This window comes from Phaenicophaeus curvirostris, chromosome 8 (assembly GCF_032191515.1).
Source record: "Phaenicophaeus curvirostris isolate KB17595 chromosome 8, BPBGC_Pcur_1.0, whole genome shotgun sequence".
NCBI lineage: Eukaryota > Metazoa > Chordata > Aves > Cuculiformes > Cuculidae > Phaenicophaeus > Phaenicophaeus curvirostris.
The window spans coordinates 1,919,291-1,938,057 of NC_091399.1; the positions used below are offsets into that span (position 1 = coordinate 1,919,291).

Here is an 18,767-nt window from a genome sequence, read left to right on the forward strand (position 1 = left end):
ATTCTTTTATTGAGGAAATCAATTTGTGGTCTATAGTTGTTGCTGCAAGTCCAATCACAATGTTCTGAGCGTTCTGCTTACAATGCTTTCCTGATGTTCTAGGATTGCACTGTGCTTGCTACCATGGTCATATTCGACTTGTACAGTTTTTACTGGATAATGGAGCTGATATGAATCTCGTAGCTTGTGATCCCAGCAGGTCCAGTGGCGAAAAGGATGAGCAGACCTGTTTGATGTGGGCTTATGAGAAAGGTATTTCAATGTTGTAATTTCCATTACCAAATCCATAATAACAGTACTGGAAGGAGAGAACAGTACAAAAAAAACCTCAGTCCCTCTACACTGGAGCTCTCACCACCTGCTTTCCAGTTCATGGCGCACAGGGTTATAGAGGAGAGCCTTTCTATTTATCTTCTCAATACTCTGTTAAACATCAATTTAATTTGACACAAACTCAAGGACAGGAGTATTTATGTGCTGCTAAAATAGAAAACATACAGCCTGTCCAGAGAACTCTGTGCCTTTCTCTGGTATGTGCGTGAGGAGTTCTAATTTTAGTACTGAGGGAAGCATTATGAGGAGCAATGAATCAGAGTTAGTAATCTTAAATTCTTGCAAATATGCATCAAAGCAAGGCATTTGTCCTGGTTCCTATGATACTGTCCTACATGTACAGCAATGCGTCTATTTTCTGTCCTATTTTGACTCCATGACTTCTAGGACACTCTTGCCTCTTCCAGAGGCATTAAAGTACCAATTATTATGAGAGTGACTGAAATGGAGTAAAAGTATCAATTTCAAAGGCCTTTCAAAGACCTGATATTTTCAAAACACTTTTTGAAATTACTGAGTGAAAACTCATCTTTGAAAGGTTTAGAAAAGAGCTTTGAATGTTGCCAAGCAGAACCTCGTGCATCAAACATCTGAGCGTGTGAGCATGTTGTGCATATGCCTCTCTTTTCTGCTTCCTTGCAAAGGAGCACAAAGAGTGTAGCGACTCTCTACATTAGGATAGTGTACAGATTTTGTTCAGTTTAGGACACCAGAACTGAAATACTTCAGTTCCTCGTTAGGCCTATTGAAGACTATAGTCAAATTCAACTTCAGGATTTTTGTAGCAGGGTTTTTTTCTGTTGCCATATGTCACACTTTAGTATTAGGTGGGCTTGTGAAAATAACATGCTTGATTTTATTAACAGGTATTGCCCTATATTTCTGTAGGTAAGAATCCAAGTACGTTTAAGATTAGCACAGCTATATCTTTGTTTACATGTTTTATAGGCAGATTGCACATTTTTTAAAAATACACTTATTTTGTATAAATTAATTTAAAATAAAAAAAGCTATTGTGTTTACCTGAAATCCTTTTATTTCCCCTTTCTTTTTTAGGTCATGATGCCATTGTTACCCTTCTGAAGCATTATAAGAGACCTCAAGATGAATCACCCTGTAATGAATACTCACAGCCTGGAGGAGGTATGGTCTGAGAAATCACTTTATTCTCTAACTCAAGGGTCTGACCCAAAGGTGGCTGAAGTCTCTGGGAATGTTCCATGGATGTCAGGGAGCTTTGGATCAATTCTGCCTGGCAGAAAGAAAATTAGTGTCATGAGAATCTTCATTTGCCAGGTACACTCTATTTATGTCAAAAGTCTTCCTTGATCTTAAAATAGGGTTTTCACTTTGTATTACTCACTAGAAATAAAAGCTAAAAGCTCTGAGATGGAGATCAATCCTTGGTAATCATTACGGATACCTTTTTATATCGTTAACACCTTCTTTAGTCATTCTCTTTGTGTTATGCAACTCTGATGTTTCTTTGATTGCTGACATTCAGTGTATTTCTATACTCACTCCCTTTCCTAATTTTTGATATCTTCAGATATCTAATTCCCCCTTGGGAAGAATTAATTACCCTTTTTGCTACAAAAAATACTCTTTTGTATTCTCTGATTGTTAAAAGAACTCAGCTCCCACTTAAGCAGAGAAACGAGAGATGAAATTTTGTCATGCGGAGAAAGCTGAGGTATTTTGGAAAATCTAGCCAGTAAATGAAACTGTGTGATGTGCTTGCAGCTCACCTGCCAGAATATGTGGCTCTGACCTGAGTTCCTTTGCAGGGTCCAGCTGATGTAAAATTCTGCATTGGCTGCCTTTAATGCCAGAGAAACCCAGTGTCCTTCCACAGAGTTTTGTGGGTATACACATAACACCCACCACTACCAAGAACACAGCAATGTAACATCACGATCATAGTGTTTGTGTGCTTATGTACATTTTTCAACCCTTTATTTTTCATTCTTTAAGCAGTCTTTGCCTCATTAATTTGTTAGTACAGATGCTTATACTGTCTTTGAATTCCATAAGATTAATTTTGTTCTTTTATTTCAGATGGTTCCTATGTGTCAGTTCCATCCCCTCTAGGAAAGATTAAAAGCATGACTAAAGGTATTCTCAATGGCAAGGGAAAACTTGAACTTTCATGCTTCTTTTATGTGTTTGCCAGACTCAATATACCACACAAGATTCTTTATTCCTGGAATTTTCATTGTGCAGGAATTTAATGATGTGCAGAAGCAGCAGCTATACTTCCCTAGGATAATTTTAGGATACCAGCTGTGTTGTTCAGCATCATAATAGGTCCTGTATTTTTCTGATTTACATTTCTTTTAAAAATATATTTACTTTAATTTCCTAGAGAAAAGGATATGATTGTGAATTAGTACTAACGGAATACACACATATCCATGAATGCAAACACATATCGTATTGAAATCCACTGTAAAATGTCTGGATTATCTTTACAAGAAAAATCCTGTCTGAAAATAATTTATTTTAAACGGAAACACATATAGATAAAACATTCAGATGAATATTTGTACTTCAAAATGCTTCAATTTTTGACGTGCTTTCAATTTGCCCCTTCAAATATATCGTCTGGATATAATCAAAACCTTACATCCTTTATAGAAAAACACTGAAATATTCTATTCTATATTTTGAAATATTCTAAAGATCAACAAGGTAGAGAAGTTTGCCAACTAAATTAAGTTGCAAATTTTAGATTCCACCTGTCACTAAAGAGTCAGTCAGATCTGTAACAACATCCTCAGCATCAGCAGTGAGCACTGGCTATACAGAAAAAAGGAACTAATTCTCCATATAAAGAATTTTATGCAACCATGACATGATACAGGCAGGGTATGATTATGGGACAGTGCTCATCATTGATAAGATTTTAAAGCCAAGAAAGCCCGAGGCAACAGTGTCATTTCAAGTATTTTTCTTTCACTGGGGTTTACTGCTGTTACTGAAAGGAGAGGGGATAGGATTATCAGTCAACCAATTTAGAGAGGAAAATCAGCTTTTATTGTGCAACAGTTTTGTGAAGTTAAATGCTTTATCCTGTCCTTCCCCATGACCCTGCATTTTACAAATAGACTAAGTGTTTTCTTTTGCAGAAAAGGCAGATGTTCTCCTCCTCCGTGCTGGTTTGCCATCACATTTCCATCTTCAGCTCTCTGAAATAGAGTTCCATGAGATTATTGGCTCAGGTACCAGAAATAAATGTGTCCATTTTAAATATCTAATGTTCATTATGAATATCTTTGCCCTTATTTATTTTAAACCATTTTAGGGTCTTTTGGAAAAGTATATAAGGGACGATGCAGAAATAAAATTGTCGCAATCAAACGGTAAGTTTATCAGACTTTTCTTTGGTTAACAACCTAGTTTGAAGAATTAAAAAAAACCTGTATTTTATTCTATTTTTTACCTTATTTTTTTCTTTCACATAAATTCTAAGCTATCGAGCCAATACCTACTGCTCCAAATCTGATGTGGACATGTTCTGCCGTGAAGTTTCCATTCTCTGCCGACTGAATCATCCCTGTGTCATCCAGTTTGTGGGAGCTTGCTTAGATGACCCAAGTCAGTTTGCTATTGTCACTCAGTATATTTCTGGAGGATCGCTCTTCTCACTGCTTCATGAACAGAAGAGGTAGTCCACTCATTCTCTGGTTGGGATTGTGGTACAGAATTCAGAAGATCAGTAAACTTATGCTGGTAGATATGTTATTCATTTCAGTATAAAACAACAGAAAAAGTAACACACTAGAAAATGTTAGCTTTGATTCAAATTGTTTGGTGTATAAGGGCAATTAATAAGTAATCACAAAATTGTTATTTAGTCATTATTTTACATTATATACATTTACATTACATAGATTACATAACATTATTTTGTATTTAAAACTATTTCAAAGGTTCTGTGTTTTACAGATAAAAATAATGTACAGATCATTCTTGTTTGTTTACTAACACTGTGTAATACTATTTTTTTTCAAAATATAGAAATCTTGATCTGCAGTCTAAGTTAATCATTGCTGTAGATGTTGCCAAAGGCATGGAATACCTCCACAATCTCACACAACCAATCATACATCGTGATTTGAACAGGTAAGTTTCTACCTCTACCCTAAAAATTCGGGGAATATTAACCCTCAAATCAACAGCCATGGTCTCCAGTTTCGTCTGTGTTTGCAGACCCTTGTAACTGTTGGGATCTCATTAACACTGGTGAAGCTTGGAGGAAGATCTACTTGCATTAGTTGGACTGGGGAACTGGGACATGATGCTTTCACATTCATTGGAGCCTTTAATCCATTTTAGTTGAATAACTTGACAGATGGTAGTCAGCTTCATGCTTATGATGATTTCATTGACAGACATCGAAAATATACAAAATATTTCTACCCTATTTGCGTATATTATTCCTGTCTGCTAGCCTTTTTACAACTGATGTGATGCAGTATATTTCCCCAGTATATTTTTTTAATCCAAAACATTGATTAATACATTTCACCTACTTTTACTACTCTAAGAATTAAGCGCTTGATTTAAACTAGTCCTTAGCCCCCGTAAGTCTGATGTGCAAAAGACTTCCAGACAGCAATCCCTCCTGTTCATTCTAGGTTCTTGTCTTGAAAAGGGAGGAACCTTGGCTGAGCTTGTCCTTGTTGCAGGCAGGGGAGCAGCCATCTAGTTTAGACTAAGTGCCTAATGCTGACAGCCAGTGAGGTACAGGACATAAATCCCAGCTCAGGTTTCAACTGTAAATGCCACAGGCAAAGAAGTAGGAAAAAGTCTATGTGAGCTGGTGATCCAGACTTCCCTCAGGAAATGAAACAGGATTGAAAAAACCTCAGTTTTTATACAAACCACTATGAGTCACATGCACTGAACTGCACTTGTCTAAAGACATTTCATTTTGTTTATATCTCAAGTGACCAGACGTATAGAGTTGTGGTGATAAAATAAATAACATTTTCCTGAGTCTTGCTGTAAGTTTTCATTTCCTAGTGACACTGATAACTGCAATGAAAGATTCCTTGTGAAAGATACTCATTCATTTGGGAAAAGGAGCTGGGTTTTCCCCTTTGCTAGGCAAAGAAGTAAACTGCTTGTGAGACTATGTCTCAAATTCGCTCTCAGTACCCAAGAATTTAGGGTTCAAAAGGGTACTTTCAAAAATGAGTACCTGCTCTTAAAGTTGTTTTTAAGGGAACTAATAACTCTACTGGTGGTTACAGAGGAAAAAATATCCTTTCAAATAAAGAAGAAATTCCAATCACTAGTGCAAAAGAAGCTGTATATTTCTTCATTTTAGTCTGAAAGATGCAGTCTACAAACCATATCACTTCAAACCAGTCTTCTCGGATTTAAGTACCCTGGGTTAGCAATATTGGCACAAATATTGCTTTATACTCAGACTGCCAGTTTCAGATCACTTTGCTTTATTCATCTACTCCAAAGTACAAGTGCATCCACCTGCTCGTATTAAAACTACTACAAACACATAAAAATGACTGCTAACTGCTGCCAATTACTCATCCAATTACTTCATTTCAATGTGCAAATATGGTAATTCTGGATAGATGTGATAAATGTATGATGTTTAGCAGAATATTGCTGACATGACATATGCATCCATGTATATTGACTATATGGAGGGTTAATCTAAGTATATTAAGATAAGCCACATTCTGCAATTTTACTGTAGCAGAGCTACCTAAAATACATTGCGTCAAAGAGTATTTTAAATGCACTTTGGATTGGCTAAATACTTTCAAGAAGTACATCACTTTTCAAAATTCTTTTAGCCTAAAAAAGGCTGAAGCCACATTTCAGAGACTATTGAAATGCTTCATTTGGACATTTTAAATTATGTTGAAATGCTTCATTTTGACATTTTAAATTATGTTTTCTGTTCTTCCTAGTTTTTTTTTGTTTTAATTCTAATTCAGATTCCAAGGTTTTAAAACATAATGCTACTTACCAAATAAATCTCAAAATAAAAGAAAAATTGAATGTTTTGTCTTCATATGAGCAAATAAGATTTTATTGACAAGAAATGATGTTGCCCACTTTTAATTCAATAATGTTAAGCTCTATAAAATAGTCAGACTCGATGCAAAATTATACAGTCCATTAAAACCACTTACTCAAACAGTTCCACTAAGTAGCAGGAGACATTAGGACAGTCAAACTCTTAAGCGCAGTTCAACTCTCTCTTGATACATTCCAAACTAATTACAATTCATTATCAAGCAATTTGACTGCAAAGCTCTGCAGTAACCAGTTCTAAGAAATTTGAGAAGAATTTGAGGTTCAGGGCAATCTTGGCAGGGAAAACACAAGGTGTGTATTCCTGACTGCATTTGTGGGGGATACCTGCTGCAGCACAAGCTGCCAGCTCAACACCGGTCGTGTGGGAATCCTCCCCTGGAGCAGCAGTAGAGCTCTCTGCAGCAAGGTCAAGCAGATGAGGATGGCTCAGCTCTAGCTTGGGCCTGCAGAGCCATGGCAGGCAGCCAGCACTCCAGAAACTCCCTACTCTCCACTCTGCTGCACCTCCCAGCCCTGCAGCAGCAGCCACTGGGATCCCCAGAGATCAGTGTGTGGGCACATCACCGTTCCCGACCAGGCGGTGCTTTGCTACGCAGATGTGGCACCTTTTTATCCCCTTACGAGCTCCAAGCGCTCTTTCCATGGTGTCTGGTCTCAAATTCCCTGGTGTGTGACTTGCACCTTACGCTGTTGTTTTATAGTTTTTAGGGATACGTTGGGAATTAAGTCAGCTTTTGACAATGTCAGCCAAGGCTTCTCCAGGTTCTGTCTCCCTCAGTGCAGAGCATGCTAAGTCCTGACATCTTGTCATGAAGACTCTAATTTTTCTATAACTGAAATTATGAAATGCTGAACACTTAATTCATTGGTTTCTGTCCTTGCTGACTGGATTTCCCACACAGTGGAATACTTTCTTCTACTGTTCTGGAAGGATGGATACAAATACTTGTTTAACATTTTTAGGTTTTTTTAATTTTCCATTTGAGAATTCTCGGTTTATTTTCAGCACAGTGCTGTGCTTTCAGATGACACCTTTTTTTAGCTCTCATGACTTATTTTCCTTTTATTTGTTTGGTTTATCTTTTTTAGATTAAATATTCCCCATAACCAGTTTCTTGGTTTGTTTGGCCCATTTGTTTCCAGTAAAAGCATTTCTGATTTAGGCTGAACATTAGGAAAAAAATTTTCATGGAAAGGGTCATTGGTCACTGGAACAGGCTGCCCAGGGAGGTGGTTGAGTCACCTTCCCAGGAGGTGTTTAAGGGACGGGTGGATGAGGCGCTGAGGGGCATGGTTTAGTGGTTGATAGGAAAGGTTGGACTTGATGATCCAGTGGGTCTTTTCCAAACTGGTGATTCTATGATTCTATGATTCTATGATTGGATCGCCTCTAAGAGCTAAAATCTAGTGCAGGGCAGTGCAGTCATTGGGTTTGTTTGATGATACTTGAGGGGAAGCGCTGAGTCCTCAGTGTATGCAGAGGAAATCTGTTCTTGCTTTTCTAGGTGTGAAAATAGTCTCGGGGTGTGCATATTACAGTACTGAAATACCTCACTGTATGGGATTGTGAGATTTGAGATGAAAATTCCTCCTTTGGCTAGAGACAAAAGATGGTTCTTGGTTCTGTCAACTCTTCAAAGCAGAAGGTGCACTATTCAGACTGTGGATAGTTGACTCTCCTCTTACACAGCAGAGCTGTGCGCTGCTTTGGACAGGCCACTTTCTGCCTTTGACTGTCATCTCTTCTCTTCTACATGGCTTCCCTTGTAAGTGCTGAGCACTGACATGGATGCAGTTCTGCAGTTTTGGCCCAGATCAGGACTGCTAACAATTTCTATAGAGATGCTTTTACTCTTTTGGCAAAGGGATCTTAGCCCATCTTGTATGACAAAGTCTGGATTAAAAATAAATAGAAACTCACGATATTACAAAGTTTCAGTAGATTAAATTGTTTGGAACTAGGCAGAGCTGTTTTATATTAACCTTTCTTTCTCAAAAAAAAATAAAATAAAAAAAGCTATTGGTAACAGTGATATGGCTCCACCAGTCCTGGAGTCTTTAATAAATGTTACAGGAAAAAAAAAAAGGTGGTTTAGGCCAGACCTTATTAGTGAGTGTCGAGTTTTTTAAGATTTATTCACTATGATTAGCTGTGCATAAAGCAACATGGATCTCTATCTACACTAACGACAATCTGGAAGAATGTCTTCTTACTACCTTTTTTTTTTCATGACTGTACTTGACTCTTTTCTCCATTGCATGTCCATGTCCATCACCTTTTCTCCTCCTTACAGTTAGGGTTCCCTTCTCCTCAGTCTACTGGCTCTGACTTTACATGTCCTCCACTTTCTCGCTGAGTCTCCTTCATATACCTGCATCCTTTCACAGGTTCCTTTCAGGTCACCAAACTGTGGAGCTCAGAGGAAGATGCTTTCTGTTAAGGCTGTAGTTCTTGCCTCAGTCATGACTCAAGCCAAAAATCCCATGTCTGAATGCTGCAGTGTGTAACTGTTTTAAGACAAGATCCAGACCTTTAGGTTCAGCTTTGTGCCTTTTCACCACCAACTGTTAAAAAATATCTAGTTCTGCACTGAAGGATTTAAATAATGTTTTCCACAAAAGAAAAGCCAAAATAGTATCTTAGTACCTCACTACAGAGCCAAAAAGCATATCATTGCTTCACACAGCTTTTACAGGATCGTATTTGTGAGGGTCAAAAGATAATTTACTGTAAGCACATCAGTGTCGTTGATGTGCAGTGCTGAAAGCAGCTTAACTTCTGAGAATTTTTAGTGAAAGCAGGAGCTGTGTTTTCAGCATGAATACCAGTCAGCCCACTGGCACAATTACTGGATTAAAATCTTTACAGCAGCTGAAGAGGAAGAGCAAGAGTGAAAGTCTGACCCTCTTGTGTTAAATTTTGCCAGTGGCTTCACAGGAGCCTTAAATTTTTTACCTTAAATTTTCACATAGCTTGTAACCCTCTTTGTGATTTCTGAAATCTATTGCAATGCACAAAATGCATTAAATAAATCTGCAATATGAATTGACAGAACAGAGAAGAAAATTAATCTTTCGTGTCTCTACCCTGGAAAAGGGGTTATCCTTCCATTTTGAGGATAATTGGGAGTTTTATTTTGCTTTCCAGTTCTGGAAAATGAAGTTCTAACAGCTATTAGCCATGGTGACATGTATCAGCTTATTACTACTTATACCATGGTGAGGGATTGTAGCCACAATGATTATAGCACTTTAATAAAAATGAGACCATTTTAGTATCAATTTAATTTAAGCCATAACAGCTGAACATGGCTGGAACGAGCCTTTGAGTGGCTAACCTTCATTTGATCGCTCTAAATATCTGTAAAAGTTTCTGAGAGGTGGCTTAGTGAGGAAGATGAAAGGCAGGATGGAAGCCTGGTGGTAATGGGGATGGTGTCTGCAACTTCTCTTTGTTATAAAGTCCCTTATGAAATTTTAAAATAGCAGTCGCCTTTCATTAGAGCCACAGCATGTTAAAGGTAGAGGGAGCTTTTCATGGCCCTATTCTCTGGGTAAGGGACATTCACTGAATGTGCTTTGCCTGTCTCCTGCCCTGAGCAGGAGAAGCCCTTGCAACTGGCAGGCCTGCAGAACTCCTTGCCTTTGTAAAAGCCAGGATGATTACACACTTCTGATTCTTTTCTCTTTTTTTTCATTCCATGGTATCTTGAAGAGAATGATGCTTGGTCTCACAATTTCAAACTGTGTGGGGCCTTATAGAAGATAATTAATTTCTGATTCTGCTGAACTCATTATTAACCTTCTGTCAGTTCAGCTCGGATCAGATTTATCTTGCTGTATTTCTCCAAACAGAGGCTTAAGAGTTCCTTTCTCATCTGTAGTTTTCAAATTTCAAAGTGCCATTGAGGCAGTAATAGCATTTTTGAGTCATACCTTCCAAGCTTTATTTCTGAGGGTTGTATTTTTCAGTTTAGAAAAGAAAAATCATTAACTGTAGTGTTCACTGATGGTACCAGATTGACAATACCCTTCCGGAGACTTTCTCCTGCTTTCGGATATATCCATGAACTCAGCACCAAGATGGGCATTTTGGCACTGTTTTGTCAGAAATATTTAGGCATCCCATGCCAAGAAAGGGTCTGGTTATTGATTTTTTCAGCTTCTCCATAAAAACTCTTAACCCAGGGCTTGGCTATGTGTATCATCAAGTTGGGTTTATTTAACTTCTATACAATCCTTAAGTAGATTGAAGTTGAAGCTAGGGGTCACTACATTTTATTCACATTAAGAAATGGTGACAATTTGAAAGGGTCAAATTTGAATCAAGACCACAGAAATGTCTGCAGGTATTTATGACTCACGTGTCTATATTCAACCCAGGATACAGCCTTCAAGAATCCCTCTAGTTTATCTTTCCATTTGATTTAAATTTTCATTTGACATCTGGTGGTGGTCTCAGAACAATATTGTATTCAAATCACTTAAATAGTTGAATGAAAAGTATATACAAGCGCTAAAATTATATCAAATATAAACTAATAGTATATACAAGAGCTAAAATTATATCAAATATAAACTAATAGTCTCATGGCTCTTTTAGTTTAGAATCATACATTGTATAAACCCTCTGCACCCTTATGATGAAATTTATCATCCCAAGGTTTGGGTTCAGGTGAAGGTAGAAATCTTTAAGACAGTGATTTGTAGGAGTCCTGATTCTAAGAGCTTAATTTTTTTCTGTCCTAAAAACTGGTCTCTGGTGAAATTTGTGTTCCTCACTTGATGGTTCTTCCTCATATCTACAGCTCTAATACAGGCAAGTAATGCTTTTTTGTTGAGACCATTAGCATTACATCCATTTTTTGCTTCCTCAAAAGCCATTGCCAGCTTTTTTATATACTTTTTTATATACTCTTCACTGTCCTGAATTTACCTGGATAAGCCAGCACTTTGATAAACAGCATGTAAGCATTATTGTGTCCACATTCATACACTTTCGTGCTGTAATTTACTCAGCCCTTCAAAAGCCGAGTGCCATGACGGCATAGGGACTGCTGTTTGTAAACTTTGATCTTCAGAGTTACTGAAAGCTTTTGACCTAGCTAAAGCATTTTGTGGCTCTTTCCCCACATGCCCAGCTTGTTTGAAAATCTGTGTTTGTGATGCAAATTTCTAAAAGCCTTGCTCTTTATTTGTTCTATGCAACTGGTATTTTTCTGCTTCCTCTAGTGTGTCCTTTTCTGAAAAATAAATCAATTGCAATAGCTTCTTTAAATCAGTAAATCAATTTTCAATAGATTATATAGACAGTTTTCCTGCTAAATAACATTTCACCTACATAGTCATCATCTATATTGTGGTACTGCATCTTGGATATAGTACGTCTTCCACTAGCAAACATGTAAATAGGAAGTATTTTGTCTTTGTCCCTAAGCTTGATTCTTTCCAAATTTTCTAAAGCTATAAAAGATTGTAAATGTGGCAGTAGCTCACTTTTCCAGTTATTTTTAAAGGTTTCCTCACTCATCAAGTTTCTGTACCAGGTACAGAACCTCCTCTTTTCTCTAGCAAGTATGACAGTAATTGAACAGTATCTTGCTGTTTCAGACAGATGTCCAGCTAGACCTAGTTAAGTGCAGAAGTGAGGAGATGTTATTGATGCTCTTTTCAGCTTTTCTGGTTGCTAGCATCTATTGTAGACGTCTTGTACCTGCAGCAATATGTATTTGCATTCTATGATAGTATCAGAGTGGCTTGAAAAATAATGAATTTATGTGTAAAAACACAGCGTTTTCTTTTTCTCCTAGAAAAAGTTATCCTTTCCACACTTCAGCCTATTTCTGAGCTGCCCAGAAAAGTATGGCTGATTCCTAATTTGTGGATCTGTTAGGATAAACACCTACTGCAGCTGCAGTATGCAGGATATGAGGGATCGCATCCTTGTGCAGAGCTGATCCTGCTCAGGGCAGCCTGTGCACTAAAATGTGCTAATGGATGGCTCTCACTGTCCTAACCCCCTCAGATTTAAAGATGTTCTGTTTTAACTCCTCTTAGGCATGCAGATCCTTCCCTGCTGATTAGTGTCACAGATGATACCTTCTAAATAATCCTAATTTGTGCTGCATCACTACCTCTGTATTACTGACTTCACAAAATCTTGACATACTTGAGTTGATCTTTCCAAATTGGGTTAAATGTAATGTTTTGTTTAGAACACAGACACTGAGTTCCTTTTTCACTTGGCTGCTGGCTGTGCTTCATCTTGATCAAATGTAGAAACAAGCAAAGAAAAACAATCAAAGCTTCAGTTTTGTTAATTCCTTGTATCTGCTCTTCACAAGTTTGCCTTCCATTTTCTATTTTATGTACTTACTACAAAGTCTCACCCAGGAAACTGTGATCCATAAAGCTTTTCTCAAAGCCTGAAAGAAAAGCTTACATCTTCAGACACCCCTCTAGCATAATAATGAATTTTGATCCATTGTTACAGTTCTGTCACAATCAATGGATTTTACTGAGCCCTTTCAGAGTACCCAGAAATAAATATTAACTCTGCAATACAGCCTGAACTGTAACCACGCTCCTTTCTTCCTTTCTTCCCTGCCTTGTGTTGCATTGAGATTAGAGAGTGCACCCCAGCTTCAGGATGTCTTGGCTGGGGTGTCTTTCATATTAGGAAGTTAAATAAAACCAAACACCAAAAAACCCAGCCATGAAGTACTCACATCTTCGTGACAGCTGCAGGCACCTCTTCCCTTTGCTGTGTCTCCTTACAAAGATAAGGGGTATATAACCACCCATTGAAATGCTGCCTTCCAGATTTGATCACAGCCACATGTCCATCTGGAATAAAAATTAGTGAAGGAGTCAAAAAGGTAGAAAGGTATAAAGAGGAGCAATTCCATTCCCTACAGATGCATGAAAGAGAAGCAGCCTCTGTGTTTCTGGCTAGCGCAGGTTCTCCAGGTCAAACAGGAGAGCAGGCAGCAGGAAAAGAGGGAGGGTCAAGAGACAGGAGGAAAATATGACCCTGTTGTGGAAGGCAGGAAAATGAAGAGCCGCTTTGGAAACATGTCAGACATGTCTCCCTGTAGGTGTAGATAGGCATGACTTCGTCTCTGTGTTGCAGCTGCTGGAAATGAATAATGCCTGTGGTGCTGTGTTTGAGCTAAGTGGTTTACTGACAGGGCAGAACATGCTGAACACAGCATTGTACTGACATACACATGGCCCAGCACTGGCCCATCTCCACATGGAAAATAACTCCATCTGCCCGGAGAGGTGCTGCTCTGGAGCAGACTGACAGAGGCACTTGCCAAGGGCTCCCCTCTGTGGGCCCTCTGAGCCACTCTGCCAGGGCATCCCTAATTGAGGCACATCCTTAGCCTCAAGTCCTGAATGCACCTGAGGAATCACCACTCATCTCAGGCCTTATCTCAGCATTTTGAGAAATTACATTTACACTTACAGTGCATCAGTCTTCTGGGGTTTACATTTACATAACCAGAAGAGAGAGCAGGGAATCATGCCAAGGGTTTTAGGCCAGGATATGTTGTGTTAAACCATTAAATTTGAGTTTCTGCACCTGAGCAACACCACAGTTAGGGGAGGTGTCGAAAACCTCAGTTTGCAGGGAGCTCGTTGTCACTCCTGTGCATGAGTCAAAGGACAGGTACTGGCTTGTGATTTACTCAGCCTGCTTTCTCTGCTGCATACAGTCCGGTAACATGGTTCAGAAATGCAGCTCAGGGTTTGGAAGGGCAGCATGGAAAAGTTTTTAACTGTTTTGCAAGCCAGACTCTACTGCAAAGACTGTTCTGCTCACATGCATATGCTTTTGCAGAAAAAAGGTCAATATTACAAGAAAAGTAATTTGGACACTGATGAAATCAATAAATCTTCTGGCTCATGTCAGAAGTCTGTATAGAGGAATATCCCCCTGGGATCAACGGCTGTTGCAGGATACAACCATTAATAATTTCACGCTGATACTGCAATGATCCACTGCAAGGTTAAGAATAAAGGACCTCAGAAGCTGTAAATAGAGTGAAGTGAATCAGATCACCTTTTAGTCTAACTAGTAGCTATCCTTACTTGAAAACTATTACCCTTATTTTTTGCAATTTACTGAGCTCAAACTATGGTTTCCCAACCCCTCATATCTTACAGTTCAATTTCTTTTCTACAAAACCTTCAATTGAGAGTGTCATGTTGAACAAGACACAAACCTGAACTAATTCTAAAGACTGGAAAACAAACTTAGATTCAAAATATTCTGTTCCCACACAGACAGGAGTTAAAGCACAGCATTTTTCTCACACGGGGGATTATTTTTCCACCATCATGCTTAGTATCTTGTTCATTCTAGTCTGCAGATAATAAAACAAAGAAACATTTTAGTCACCATTCAGCTTAGGACTGAGACCTTACATGAGTCTACAAACACAGTCCTCTGCTGTTAGAACCAACCAGTTCAGAGTCTGCCATGTATAACATGGGCTATTACTTTGGCACTAGCACATAGATTGCAGTTGAAACACCACTATATATTAATGACTTTAAGGAACAGGTAATCTTTCCATCTTTTCATAGCTTACCTTCACTTTAAATGCTGCAACTGATACCAATATCTACCAACATCTACCATCTTCACTCTTCACCTTCTCTCTTGGATTATCATAGGACTTTTATTCTCTCTTAATATGAAGTAGGTGCCTTCCAAAACAGCTATGTTCTCTCTCTTTAGACAAGCCTTGCATTTTTTCACCTCATGACCACAGTGTAGATGCTCACCTTAGTTTTTAGCCACTGTAAACCCTAATTCCAATTTGAAGTCAAACAGTGTATGGATTATGTTCCTAACTGCTTAGTGATCCCTTTTTTTTTCTTATATTAAGCGTTAGGTGGTTGTGTTCAGCTTTCCATGTTATAAACAACTCCATCAAACCTTGTGAGCATGAGTCACTTCAGTTTTCCCACGTGAAAGTCCTATAGTTCACATGGAAGGCAATGTGAAAATTGCACAATCCTAAGAATGCAACTGTCTCTCTTTACGGTGTGCAAGAAAACTACAGTTACGGAACATCTTAAGCAGTAGTGCAGAGACTGCACCAAGATTATTACACTGAATGCATCCTCTCGGTTCTGAGAAAGACCTCCAAAATCACTGGCCTGGCCTTTCCAGCCTGCAGAACCAAGACAGAGATGCTGCTTCATTGTTGTCCATTAGCTGTCATCTGCAAAAAGCGCTCATATTTACTGTATAAGAAAAGACAAGTCTTTCTATAGCTAGTTCTGGGAGTGAGTAGCTAGAATTTATTTGTATATGGGGAGGCAGCTCTCAGTTCTGATAACTATATGCCGTCAAATGTGTCAGCATTATGATAAAACGACACATCATTTGGTATACTCGGTTATATGAAGAAGAGGAACAGGAAGTAAGTGCATTTGAAAGGCATTTATGGATCCATAGAATAGCAAAAGCCCATATGTGTATAAATATGCATATAGGTATTTACTCAATATTCAGGGAAGTAACGAATTCCCTTAGCAGATCTCTATGCAGTTTGTTGCATGAAAGGCTGCTTGCATGCTAAGATATTAAAGGGAGATCCCTAGAAAGCTACAGTTAATGAAAAGATAAAACAGTTAAGCTGGGAGGGAACTCGAGTATTCTCTAATCCAAAACCTTCCTCCAAGCTGGACTGACTTCAAAATTAAATGCCTGTATGAAATCAAGTAACAGTATACAAAGCTAGCTTCAAACCTTATCTCTGGCAGAATATTTCAATTTGTATGGCAAAACCTACCAGTCGATTAGACTAAGCCCCTTACAAAATACAGAAGAGAAGGCATTTTGGACTAGATTCAGTTTTGGTCATTTTGATGGACAGCGCTTCAATCTTTTACTTCCCTAACCCTCAGAAAGGAAGCATCGTGGAAACGGAAGGACTGCTGCCAATAGCTTTAATTTCAAGTTCCACAGCCCAGTGAAAGGCCATGAAATGGGGACTGGTATTAGGAGGAAGATGTATTTTCAAGATTAAGGGTTTGAAGATTCACTAAGTGCATTCACAGTGTCACAGTGCTCATCAAATCAGTAGTGTCTTCCTAATGCCCAGGGAATGTGTCTATCTTTGACAGATGTAACCAAGAATGTCAAAGAGACCAATTTGATTTAACGCTTACTGCCATTCACTGGGGATAAAAAGACAAAACCAATCTTTTCTTTTTCTTGTTCCCTTTTTTGGTACATTAAGGATTGAGCACATAAAAAATAAAATAAGATTTTTTTTTTTAAAAAGCCTGTATACCTGATAAAGCCTATTAGTCCCAAATGGTTTAGTTCCACAACATATTGACAAGCATAAGCAACTTACAAAACTGCCTTAATTTGTAGTGCTACGTAAGATAACAGAGTTGGCATAAAAGAAAGTATTATCTCCTCCAACTCTTCCTGTGCTTCGTAACTGTTTGCTCTTTTTCTCTACACATTTGGCAAAGTAAATATTATTTGAATTATCTCTCCGGAATTAACATGCATTTAAGCTAAAACAATTGTTGCTAATGGGTCTAATTGACCCATTTCACAGAGCCCGACAGTGGAAGACAATTCGGAGAGAAGGTGGCTCGCTCTCAAGCGGTGCATTGCATCCCCCTCTAGTGACCGCTCTGCAGATAAACCTCGGTAGCGCCGCCGGGAAGTTTGGGGTTGTTTTCAGGAACCAATGCAGTTCACGGAAATTATCCCCAGGAATTGTCAAAATTTCCTTATTGCACGCATTTGACTAATATATGAAGACTATAGGCTCCTAGGATTTATCATTATTTATAATGTTGGCCAGCTTAGAGGATAAATTCAGAATGGGACAGTTCAGTCAGGTTGTTTAATTACTTACAGGGGGGAAATGTTGTTTTCATTGCACAGCACTTTATGAGACGCCTGCCTTCCATCTTAATTCAGGAAAAAATCAGAGGTTGCAATTTTGAAAATTACCATAAATACCTGGGCTTATTTCCCAACCCACTCTAATAAACTAGTTCATTTCCAAGACCTTTGAGGTTTAGTTTTTCTGCGGACATTAACCTAGTCTCTGTTTGTATATTATCAATTTTCTGCAAATACCTCCATTCCAGTGCCCTTTTGTTAATAATTCGAACACTTGTGCACATGCATCTTATGGATAAATCTGAGTGGATAGCAGAAACTCAGAAAAAAAGACCTTTACTTCTTGCTGTTGTGTCCTTCTTCCAAAGTAGAGTTGAGATACTGAGGTTTGAGAAGACACAAAATGTCTGGAGTATTTATAAAATATGTGTAAGTAGAAGATCATCTGGAAGACTGTATGAGCTTTTTAGAATTTCTGACCAGGGCTGATGAGAAGAATTTTGTTTTGTCGATCACTGTGGTGACGTGGCAGTTGTACATTCATTATGTTACAAATTTAATGCAGCTAAAAGCCTTCCAGAGATGGCTACGTATAAATAGTGTAGGTTATGCTATAACTGTTTAGAAGGTTACACCAGTGCATTCGAACAACCCTTTGACTCCTTGACCATCAGAGCAGGGTAACTATCTCAACAATGAGGAACAAGTTGTCTTTTTCTAAAACATATGATCCAGTTTAGCCACAACTCTTAAAATGGAGTGAGAACTTAGAGGAATTGCATGTCCTGTGTTACATGGGAGTTCAGGTCAGATCAATGCTGTGGACCTTCATCTGTAAATCCACCTGCTAGTAGCCATTGCAGATTTGTTCCTCGTTGTCTTTTTTACTAAATCCTCATCCAGTCTTGTTCTAAATGTCCCTCATTCAAGAGGGAACTCATCAGAGTGGCCACTCTGGCATGGGACCTTGTCCTTCACACCCAGTCTCTGCCCAGGAACCTGAGACAGCTGGTAGGAGGCTCTGTCATGCAAAAGACTGTCAGAAAGAGGCAGGTTGGTGATGTGTTTCTGTGTACTTGACTGCTTTATTGCACAGCCACCAATTCTGTCAAATGCCAAGATTCTAGCCAGGAGTGCTACACCAATGTTTCTGGAGAACTGGAAGCCAAATTACATCTGAGGTGGCCCCCACATCCCCCAGGCTGCTCTGCCTGGCTCTGTGAACAAGGATAAGGCATAGCCATTATTAAGTGGCAGGGGATTATTTCAGTTCTCAGCTCCAGGTGCTGGCTTCAGCCTTGTTTTGTCCAACTGTCTGTGCCACTCTGAGAGACAAAAAGATGGGAAAATGCAGTCAAGGGCTGGGTTGGGTGGATGGACAACAGAGCCAGCAGGTGCATGTTCACCCTCTGGTGCCACAGCTTGCTACCCACAGCCATTGGACCTGGAGTGCTGGGAACAGGCACTG

The 18,767-nt window shown here is 38.8% G+C and overlaps 1 protein-coding gene across 1 annotated transcript in view; it reads left to right on the forward strand.

Moving 5' to 3' along the window:
- The window catches only part of LOC138723182 (serine/threonine-protein kinase TNNI3K-like), a 79,151-nt gene that overhangs the window by 29,731 nt on the left and 30,653 nt on the right, over positions 1 to 18,767 (forward strand). Inside the window, exons 11-17 of the mRNA XM_069862097.1 lie at positions 103 to 252; positions 1,390 to 1,476; positions 2,392 to 2,448; positions 3,462 to 3,554; positions 3,638 to 3,695; positions 3,806 to 4,000; positions 4,354 to 4,458. Coding sequence (XP_069718198.1) covers positions 103 to 252; positions 1,390 to 1,476; positions 2,392 to 2,448; positions 3,462 to 3,554; positions 3,638 to 3,695; positions 3,806 to 4,000; positions 4,354 to 4,458 — 745 coding nt within the window. The remainder of the gene's footprint in view (positions 1 to 102; positions 253 to 1,389; positions 1,477 to 2,391; positions 2,449 to 3,461; positions 3,555 to 3,637; positions 3,696 to 3,805; positions 4,001 to 4,353; positions 4,459 to 18,767) is intronic.